This window comes from Scomber japonicus, chromosome 15, assembly GCF_027409825.1.
Source record: "Scomber japonicus isolate fScoJap1 chromosome 15, fScoJap1.pri, whole genome shotgun sequence".
Lineage (NCBI taxonomy): Eukaryota > Metazoa > Chordata > Actinopteri > Scombriformes > Scombridae > Scomber > Scomber japonicus.
The window spans coordinates 13896621-13908386 of NC_070592.1; the positions used below are offsets into that span (position 1 = coordinate 13896621).

The 11766-nt window shown below is 38.2% G+C and overlaps 1 protein-coding gene across 1 annotated transcript; it reads left to right on the top strand.

Annotated features, from left to right (window-relative positions):
- Positions 1-1566: 1566 nt before the first annotated feature.
- Positions 1567-6283, top strand: sf3b4 (splicing factor 3b, subunit 4). The gene is made up of 6 exons (XM_053334346.1): positions 1567-1622; positions 2895-3023; positions 3121-3663; positions 4657-4818; positions 5046-5207; positions 5656-6283. Exons 1-6 carry the CDS (start codon positions 1589-1591, stop codon positions 5817-5819), a joined length of 1194 nt encoding a protein of 397 aa, XP_053190321.1. The 5' UTR covers positions 1567-1588; the 3' UTR covers positions 5820-6283.
- The last annotated feature ends 5483 nt before the right edge of the window (positions 6284-11766 follow it).

The following is an 11766-nucleotide window of genomic DNA, read 5'->3' on the forward strand; positions in this document are numbered from 1 at the left end:
GGCTGATACAAATGTTCATTGATTTGTCTTGTTTCACTGTTTAATACGGATGATAAACTCAACATATAATCAGGACCAAGTAAAGAAGTACTACATGGCTGTCATTAATAAATAACACAATTTTTCCTAGAGGTATTACAAAGAATGCACATTGTAGGCAGTGAATACTGTTAGTATTATTTAAGTATAGCACATCTGGATTAAAGTAAACCTGTATGTCTGTGACAGTAACTGCACATTGCTGTAAAAAAAAAGAAGACATCACTATCCCTGGTATTGATATAGGCAACATTTTATCATATACATGTTATGACTACATTAATTCATTTTAAAGGCTTATTTTTAAAGAATGGAAAGCTATTCAAACTTTAAATCCACTTTTTTAACTTTTGTGATGGAGATGAAAAAGTTATCTAAATGGCTGTGCACATGAAGTCTATGTGCATTTCTATTTTAAATTCAGAATAACAAAGAATTTTAGGTATGAGTTACAATGTTATCTCTCACCTCATCAGTGCTGTAAAAATGAACTTACTCCTTTAGCCAAATGGGCAGAGGCACAATTGTTATTGTAATGCAGAATATGAATACCAAGGCCTGAAATGGACTGCCACTGTTGATGTGGTAAACTGTGAGCCCAGACACAGACTAAAAATATTTAATCTCATTTTATTTAAAATAAATTCTCCAGTTACTTAGTGTTGTAAGAAAATTAGGCCTGCTACTACGATTATTTTCATTATCAACTAATGTGTTGGTTTTCTTCTTAATAAATCAATTAGTTGTTTGGTTGATACAATTTCAGAAAAAGGTGAAACATGTTGATGACATCCCAAGATGACGTCCTTAAATATCCACAACCCAAAAGTATTCAGTTTACTGTCATGGAGGACGAAAGAAACCAAAGAATATTCAAAGCTGAGAAGCTGAAATCAGAGAATTTAGATTTTTTTTAACATTATTTTTGGGCATTTCTTTGCCTTCATTAGTAGATAGTTAGTGTCACAGAGGCCAACAAGAAACAAGGGGAGAGAGAGAGAATTGTATGACATGTAACAAAGGTCCCTTGCTGGACTCAAACCAGGGACGTTGCAGGTATATGGCATGCACTTTAACCACTCGGCTACAGGGTACTCTGAATTTGGACTTTTTTTACTCAAAATTATTTATTGGTAATCCAAATAGTTGGCCATTCATTTAATAGCTGACAATAATTGATTAATCAGCTATTTTTTGCAGCTCTCAAGAAAATGTTAGGAAGGCCAATAGTCTTGAAATCATTAAGTACAATTTTTCAGAGAAAATTTAATTAAATTCAATTACATTAAATTTAGTTTGATTTAATGTATTTATTTTTATTTTATTTAGCTTAGTATTGATTTAATTTGTTTTGATTTAATTTAATATTTATTATAAATATTTCTTATTTTGTTTTATATACAATTATTTTTATTTTTATTATTTCAATTTTATTTTATTTTTAAATTAATTTGAACTACCTTTTATTTTATTTTGTTACTTCCGTCTCTGAGCGTAGGAAGAGGCGGGACTTCCGCTCAGGACGCTTGCCGACCGTTGTTCATTCAACATGGCAGCGGGACCAATTTCTGAAAGAAATCAAGGTAACAACATCATTATAACACCTGTTTCAACCATTTAATTTCAGTCAGTTGTAAATCGGTGTGTGCTCTACACTTCACACAATTAATCTTATCTTTGCTGAGCCTGGTTAACTAATATTTTGTGTTAATAACCGGTCGATCACATGGAAGTGTGCAGGTATCGTTAGCTTCGCTTGCCGCTAATTCAATCACTAAAGTCCAGTTGTATGTACTTTACTGTCTTTAAACTGCTTGCTGTATACAAGCGCAGGTGTGGCGGTGATTTGTCATTGATTTAATTACTGTGGCGGCTGTTGTTGGTGTATTAGGAGGAGGTACACCCTGTTAGCTAACAGCTAAAGCTAGCCTAGCAAGCTATATCGCTAACGTGGAGTCTGCGGCAGAGTTTCAACATATGTGACAATACTGATGAGGATGTTTTTCTATAGTTATTAATGAAGCCAAGAGGAGGAGATACAGTCTCTTAAAATATATGAATCTATTTAGACATCAAGAACAGTCTAAATGGCTTAAAACATGTATCATTTGACTCCAATGACGACCTTTAAAACAAAGACAGTCACTATTTTAGCTCCAGTATATGAAAATATTTCGGGCACTATTGTGTCAGACCTCAGCTAGTAACTTTATTTTCCAAACAACTCAAATATCAAAAGCGTACAGTCATAATCAGCCAGTTTGTTGTAAGGGGAATTGTAATATTAGAGTAAAGTTTAAATGATAGGTAAACAATGTATCAAGTCTGTCTTAAAACAACAGTCAGGTGACCATATGAACACTGAAAAAGGTTTTCCTCAGAACATGAACAGGAGGGATGAGTACAGCAAGAAAAACATGTCTCAATGTTCAAGTAGTAGTTTATAGTTACCTAAAAGATTTCAAAGTCCTACCTGATTATTTATTATTATTGTTTAACAGCTCGACTCTTGCATGATTTCAGAATGAGGCTTCTCCTTAATCAAGACTTGTTTAGACACAATAACAAACTAAATTATAATTTGGAAATATTTGGCAATTCATTTTCTGTTGATTGACTAATCAGTGCAGCTGTAGTAAAAAAATAATAACTAAGCGCCATCACAGCTTACCAGAGTTCAAAGTGATGCTTTGCTCAGCGTAAATTTGAAAAACAAGCAAATATTTGATGTTTAGATATGATTAATGGTTACTCCACAGCAATCAGACATTAAGCATCTCCATTCCCCTGCCATTTGACTTCACTTCATCCTACATTTGGTCTAATTTGGACTCATCTCTCATTTCTTATTTCAGATGCCACTGTGTATGTTGGCGGCTTAGACGAGAAGGTGTCCGAGCCGTTACTATGGGAGCTGTTTTTGCAGGCTGGTCCTGTGGTCAACACACACATGCCCAAAGACAGGGTCACAGGCCAACATCAAGGTGAGTATTGACTAGTATACATGTCACTCGACGGAGAAATCACACCTGTAAGCATCTCTATGATGGCAAGGAGGCTAACTTTTTCACTCTTCCTCAGGATATGGGTTTGTGGAGTTCCTCAGTGAAGAGGATGCTGATTACGCCATCAAAATCATGAATATGATAAAGCTCTATGGCAAGCCCATTCGAGTTAATAAGGCCTCAGCACACAACAAAAACCTGGATGTGGGAGCAAACATCTTCATCGGTAACCTCGACCCAGAGATCGACGAGAAACTTCTCTATGACACATTCAGTGCCTTCGGGGTGATCCTCCAAACACCAAAAATCATGCGAGACCCAGACACCGGCAACTCCAAGGGTTACGCTTTTATCAATTTCGCCAGCTTTGATGCATCAGACGCCGCCATCGAGGCCATGAACGGCCAGTACCTCTGCAACCGGCCCATCACAGTGTCTTACGCCTTCAAGAAGGATTCCAAAGGAGAACGTCATGGCTCGGCCGCAGAGCGACTCCTGGCAGCCCAAAACCCTCTGTCCCAGGCAGACAGGCCACATCAGCTGTTTGCAGATGCACCGCCACCACCGTCTGCTCCGCCACCGGTCCTGACCACACTGGGAGCTGGGATGCCGATGCCTGGTACGAATGACATACTTTGGTTTAAATGCAGTAGATATACTGAAGGATAAAATACATCCTTAACTCACACAGTTGTGGTGTTTTGCAGAACATATTCATGAGCTCATTGGGAAAATAGATGATGATTTCAGGTCATAGGCTGACAGAGAACATAATACAATATAATGTATATATTTATTTTATATCATTTTTACTCAAAAGCAAAATAGCAGCTGTACTACTAGCTCTGTTGGGCTTCTACCATTCTCATCTGTTACATTTCTTTCCTTCAGTATACACGAAACACTCAAAATGTAAAAATTGTTGCTGCACAGGCACCACTTAAATTTGAAAATCTTTTACATATAAAAAGACAGGTATGCTTTAGTCTAGCTGATTGCTGTATATGACTTTTACTTTGTCATAAAGAATATCATAAAATGGCAATGACTGCTGAGAAGAGGAAGGTCTAAGCTGAATTACTGCTACTACAAGAGGCCTCTGTGCAGCTGTATGTCATGGTGTAAACACCCTAGTTAGTAATATGGCTGCACATCTACAGTTTTCCAAATTGGGCGACTTGTCTTTAATTACTGTCTCTCTGAGCTACAATTAGTGGTGTTGGTGTGTTTTTCTCTCGTGAAATTCACAGCCACAATCCACACGCAGTAGCTACCTCTGAGTAATGGTTGCAGTTTGAGTAGTTAAATGTTATGCCTGCCAGGAGAGTAGATAACAGATTTCATTACTGGCTTCGAGATGAAGCACAATCCTTTTGGAAATGTGAGTGTGCTGCTCTGCATATTTTATCAGCTGGGTGAGAATGACATTGATTAGATTTTAATCTTGCACAGCTGTGAAATTGGCCTTTTTGAAAATATATGAATACAATTTCATAATAATACAATCGAATATAATGAATGTAAAATTGTATTGGACTAATTCAACAGTCTGATTTTGTGTACTCGTCAAACATGAAATAATAACTTGTAAATCCAACCTGTCTCTGTGCAGGCATGCCGCCTCCTGGTGCTTTCCCTCCTGTTCCCCCTCCGGGTTCGATGCCCCCCTCGATGCCCCCAAACATGGCCATGCCTCCAAACGCAGGGGCACCACAACAGGGTGGTGGACCTCCACCTGGACCACCGCCTTTCCCTCCTGGCAACATGCATCCAGGTAATGGCTTGTTAAGTTTAAAACATGTTCCCACAAAGCCTGCATGTAGAAAACACAATACTCAATAATAGTGGCCAAGTTTTAAAGTATGTTGTAGACATTTTTGTCCTCGCTAACTAATCAGATTTTAAAAAACAGTGTAAACGTTCACATTCAGTAGCAGTACATGTAAAATCTGTGAGACAAGACAAATTTGCTCAAGCACGTTGTTTGATTCTGTCACACAGGTATGGCTCAGATGGGCATGCCACCTCCTGCTCCTCCTGGCATGGTGCCTCCACCTCCTGCACCTCCAGGATCAAATCAGTCACGGGCACCACCGCCCCCCGGCATGCCCCCACCCCCACCCATGGGCATGCCACCCAGAGCACCGTATGGACCTCCCATGGGTAAGAACTGTGGCATCACCTCACGTCTTGGTTATCGAATAAAAATCTCTTCAGCTGTTTTTTTTTGTTAATAATTGACATATTTGATTATTATAAGCTGTAAAACAACGACTGAAGTGTTCACACAATAAAACACAGCTACACATCATTCCCTTCATTTTATCAAACAGTCCTGAGGTCAGTCTGAACAAAATTCAAAACAGATTTGTGGTATTTTTTACTACTTTTTTTATTAGTCTTACATCATTAACCCAGAACATGACAAGCCTGTATTAACAGAATTGACTGACGGATAATTGCTGGAAAAAAGAATAAAGGGAAAAATAAAATAAAAAACATGTAAAACCTGTTGTTCAGATTGCTAAAATACTGCACCTCATGAATTTTAAGCTCACTTTTCTTTGTACGCAGTTTTTACCACATACTGACCCCACTTTCTCTCTCTCAGGTCACCCCGTCCCTCCAGGTATGAGAGGGCCTCCTCCTATGCCTCCACCTGGCTATGGTGCTCCTCGTCCTCCCCCCTTTGGCTTCCAGAGAGGTCCTCTCATGCCACCAAGGCCCCCCGGTGCCCCACCCAGGGTTCCTATGAGGGCTCCAATGCCACCGTAATCTTTCTCAGACTCCAAAAATGGGCTGTCATTTTTCTTTCTTCCTTTTTTATTTTTTAAACATCTTTAGATCTACTCAAGTTCGTAAATGTGAGACTAATTTAACCACATGTTTGTATTTTTTTGGGTCACTGTACAGACGAAAGACCTTTTGACAAATAAACCTTTTAGTACAACTTTGGATGTTTTTCTAAATAATTTGTTATAATTAGTTGTAACTCATTATGGTTCAGATGTGTCCACTTTGGTATAGAAGTGTTAAATATTACACATTCAAGGAAAAGCTAACATAGCAGAAATGTAAGCCTTTCCTGTGAGACTCAGGGGTAGTTATGGAGTCAGTGCCAAGACGCCATATACACGGCCAAGCAGTTTATTCAAAATAAAAGGGCTCATTTTATGTGGAGAGTTAAATTATTATGTTAATTTCTTAATTACTTTTTTTTTTTACTATTCTGACATATAACAGGGAAAGTGTGATTAACATTGGATAATAACTATATTTCATTGAGGTGTGCCAATTGTGTCGCTGCAGGCTAATAAATAATGTTTATTTGTTCAGTCTGGGCCTTTACTGCTATAGGATAAGATTTAGGATCCCCATTAACCGTTTCCTTAAGCACAGCTTGTCTTCCTGGGGTCAACATTTAAAAAAACATACATTAAATATTACAGTCAACTTGGCAAAAATAGGGTATATATTAGAGAATAACATTAATATGTATGAGTAAAACTTACACTGCCAAAAACTGAATCAGTATATGTATAGAACTGTATAAATATGTTCTAGGAGTTTCCTTATGTGCCTTTTAAACATTGATGTCTGTTATGTAGTCAGTAACAGTGGTGAAGAAGTCCATGTTTTCATTGCTCTCTATATTACAGTTTAGGGAAATGAGAGTTTGCCTCAGGAAGAGAAAACTGGCCATCTGTCGGCTGTCTGGTGGCAGACGTATATATGACTCTAAATTGTGTTTACTACCAGTGGAAATGCCATTTGTTGAAAAAAGCCTGTAGGTGCATATAATTCTTGTGTATAGGTGGATGTTTTGGCTTGATGGTGGTGATGGAGAACAGACAGGGGAGGGTCACCAAAAGCAGGAGCAATGAAGTTCTGAAGATGATTAATAAATATTTATGCCAAATTTCATAGCAAACAGGCCCCGTAGCCTCTTACTTTTGCTCATTCAAAAAGAAGATATACTGAACAAAATCTCAGTAAAATTATACAGTGGTTATTATATACTCAGTTGTGTTGCAAGTTTGTGAACTTTATTCCACAGTAAATAAAGTGGCCAGGTAGTCTATCACCATGTAGATAGAACTTAAAAAGCTGCCTGCATGTTCAGTAATCATCCAACATTACCTATGAAAACAAGCTATTCTACTTGTTTTGAATATATTTAGATAGTACATAGACACATTAGTAACATTATGAATGAATGGACTGCTACTTGTGACAGTATTTTTACACTGCATACAACTTTTACTACTACAGAGGACCACAGGTGTCACGAAAACAGTTATAAAACATTTATTAATAGATATTTAATTGTACAGTTAAACCATTAGGTATCTTAGAAAGAATTAATATGTGAAATCATTTTGCTTTAACTGCTTTTTATCACCGACCACGAGGTTAAGGATAAGGAGCACTGGCAGTCTGTTTTACTCCAATAAAGTTTATATGAGGCTCTCCAAAATGAGGCATTTCTAAATTACAAATGATGCCTTTATTACCTACCTCACAAGCCTGGAGTTTAGGACAATCATCCTTCAGCCCACACACTACAAAATAGAGATATGTCTTCTTTCTTAGGAGTAGAAATAATGGATGAATTTTTTGTTTTAAAAATCTCATCCTTTTCACATTATTGATCATTTAGCCTCACAGCCTCGTGCATGTGTGTGTATGCTCACGTTTCTTCATGGAGGGTCTTGATGCAGTAAAAAAAAAAAGGAGGAGGAGAGGGGAATTTGGGGAGGGGGGGGGGCAAATGGTTGGCATGGCAACAGGAGTCAGGTGCGCTTGCACGTGTGCGTTTTTTGACATAAATGTGTTCAAACAATCATTAACATCATCTGTTAAAATTAAAATAGATGGATAGACACAAGACGTTTTGTGCGCATGCGTGTGAGGATACAGTGTATTTAAAATGAATCGAGTGTTTTAAGCATTTGATGAATAAACGCATAATTAGCTGCATTGGTTTTTACATTGAAACGTGCACATTATACGAGTTTAAAGGCTCAACAGCCGATGCAAAGCTGGAGGAAAAAGAGCGCAGATTGTGTGCAGATATGCGCCAAAACCCCTCCGGGTATGAAGGCGTTAATAATGTGCTCGTGCGCGCGTGAGGTGCATGCATGGGGGGAAGGGACCCCTGCGTATCACTGAGTGTGTGTGGATGGATGGATGGCGTGGGCTCCTCTCCTCCTACTCCGAGCCGCACAGCACAGCATCACCACTCGGTTCACAGCAACAGCTTCGTGCGCATCCTCATCCTCCTCACCCTCGCTCCTCATCCTCATCCTCACCATCTCCGTTGCTGAAGAGGGACCACACCGCAGGAAAAACGGGGTAAGCTTGAATTTAACATGAATAATAGACATTTAGGAGCTGATGTCGACTGGATTTACTACTATTATTATTATTTTATTTTTTTACAATGAGAAATCATGAGGGAGAGACGATGGGCGTGTTCTCCAACCATTTGCTTCACACAAGCAATTAAGATCGATTTTGTGAATCAAGGGCCTTTAATCCGATCCAAGTCGTGACGAGCCGCTGGCAGCAAGATATCCAACTGTCAGCGCAGATGTGGGGTTGCAGGCGAGCTGGTATATATGACAGATTTTTATTTTTAATCCAACCGTATTTGTAGTATGTGTAAATTGGCCCGTTTAGCGCTAAGGCCATTTTTTTTATCCTTCTTAACATCAGTGAAGACATCTATGATGGACTGGAGGCTTACATTTGCACATATTTAATCAGAGTCTGTGTTCTCAATTGCTGCTGCCCTTTCACCCAATTGCTGCGTGTGAAAAAATAACCGAAAGCACAAATGTTAAAAACCTTGTTGGAAATGCAGGCCGCATGCACGAGGATGATATTATAGGCGTAATTATACAGCGTAATATTTAGGGATTTCGTTGGCGATCGTCCAGCCTAATCTTCAGGTGTTCACATTATTCATCACGACACTTGAGCATTGACAGACAGTGCTTCATTTTCATAAGACCTGCCTGCATGTGATGATGTGATGGCTATCTGCTCTGCTCGTCTTTGCAAAGAATCTGATGTTGATTGATTTTTAAATGGTGGAGGAGGGGGTGAAAAAAAGGACTAAATAAATAAATATATATGTAAAGGGGTTGCTCAAACCATGCAGGGAGTAGAATATACTCCTCCTCATCCTCACCATCATCATCCTTAGGCCTTCATCTTTTTTTCCACTGACAGGGCTGCATGTAGAAATGATGTCAACCTGATGACAGGGACTAAATAAAGTAGTTAATCTGTAGCTAATTACCTGTTGCATAAATGAATCAGTTTCTATCGATCTATCTATCTGAGGTTGATTTATTGGGGTTTCTATTTCTATAATACTCCTACAGAGGAGGTGTTATCTTCATGCACATGTGTGCAGGCAGTTTAACCCTTTGATACTGTTTCATACTGACCTCATAATTAGTCTCTTCACCAAATGTCTGAATCGTGAGTGAAGCTCATTTACCGGTTGTTATTATGGAGAATTTAACATTGTATTGCATGGCCCTATGTTATCTAAAATAAGAGATCATGATTTCAATGGATTTTATTGACTGAGAACAGTTTTGAATTGTGAATTTCTGAAAGAATATGTGCCAATTTTAAGCTGTAGCATGTATAAAAATGTGTATCAGCTGCACAGAAATAAAAACTAAATGTGTCCATTTTTTTTAAAGGAGTTAGAACAATTCAGGCAAAAAAAAGAAAAGAAAGGTATTCAGTGTGTTTTTTAAATGATCTCAAATGTAAAAATGGGTCAAATTGGACATGAAAAGCTTGTAAGGTATTCTTGTTAATAGGCTTTTTTTCCCTGGAAGACATCGTGACATGTCGCAGCAGGAAAAGCACAGGTGTAAATAATGAAATTAATGATGGTGGAATTTCATTTAGCTGCTTCACTTTCAAGTTAGTGGTGTTATGCATGCTGGCTTACTGACACTGAACAGAGTCATCGTTAATATTATTAGTAGCACATGTCCTTTTCCTATATGACCAGTTTAAATGTCAGCTGGTAAAAAGGTTTATTAGACCTCTGCTCAGGCTCATGTTATGTGGAGCTGTGCTGGGGAATGATAGGAATCAGTAGGTGTAAGGACCATTTGAAGATAGGAGATAGGACCAGCAGGTGGTTGATGGTCATGGTGCTGATGGGGAGGAGGTGGGTTATGTAATAGTTGGTCTGGGACTTATTGGCCTGAGGATTATGGTCAGAATTTTAAATGTAAGGATTTTGGCAGTGTGTAAAAATAGAGGTGAGAGAGAAGATTGAAAAGGGGTAAAAAGTAAAAAATTCAGCTGTAGATGACTAAAGGCAGAACATAAGGGACAAGATTTTTCTTACTGAACTTTCACCAAAGCTTCATGAACAGGTTGAACAATAAGGCTATTTTCACAGCAGACGCTACGACTATGAGCACAGGTGTTACTAATTACATTAATGATGGTTCTGCTCTGTTGTCCCAGTGAGTCAGCATGCACAATACCAGGACCCTGAAACTAAAGCAACGAAATGAAATTCAGTGTTAACATCTGTGCTTTTCTGAATGTGTTATTGAAATTAAAGAGGCTTACTGACAGGAGAGTGAAGAAGCTGTCCATCACACTGTCACGAGGAGAGAACTTATCAGGCAAATGAAGTGAAAACACCTGTGCAGGTAGATTAGCTTTAAAAAAAGCTCTGTTGTTTACTTCTGGCTCCACTGGCTGATATGATGTTATACAGGCTCGTGTTTTGATATGGGTTCGCAGTGATTAGAGGCCTGTAAGTGCTTCAGTCCAAGATATTATTAGGTTAGCGTCCTGCAGTTTAGCCTGGCTGACCAAGCCCTGGTGGGGTTCCTTTGATCCGTGCCAGTAAATATGTTCGTCATGCTGACAGTGACGGATCTGCAGGCTGATGACTGGAGACTATGGATGTTTCAGTGAAATTTAAGAAACAATAAAACAATGAATATGATCAGTTTGAACTGTGAGCAGGACACAGACAGTGGCATAGTGTATATCCTCTTTATATCCAACATAAAGAGTCAAGATTTGAGAGACTTTACCACCTTTTGCACAGACATAAGAATTCTTGTGCGGTTCACTCAGTCAAGTTTTAAAAAAAACCCTACATTTTCATAATTCAAACGAAGGTCTGACAGAGATTACATCATTTACAACAATTATTTACAGCACGTCTAATTAAGAAGTGGAGCAGCAGTTGGAAGGAAATATTGCACCATATTGTAGCAGCATGTCAAACCAGGATACAAATAGGGATTTTTAATAAATAAGCATACATAAAATAAGCATGAATAAACAAGCCAGGTGACAGATAAATGATAGATGCACAGATCAATAAACTAAAAAATATATCTCCATTAGCCTTAGTCATGAACATTTCCTATCATTGATGCTTAGTACTTAATTTATCTACTTAATATACTGATCTACAGGAACTAGCAAATAATAGAAGAAATGTCTACAGTAGCTTATGTTTGAGGACACAGAGTTCATATCCTCACTCACTATTCCTACTTGTACTAGGAATTTGGGGATTTTAACAACCTAAAGAGAAGTTTACATGAGATTTTGATTATATATATATATTTTTTTTACACTAAGTACATTTATATTTGACTGTTTTTAGGCAATTTAATTGTTAAAATGAATGAAGATAATGAAGGAATTTAGT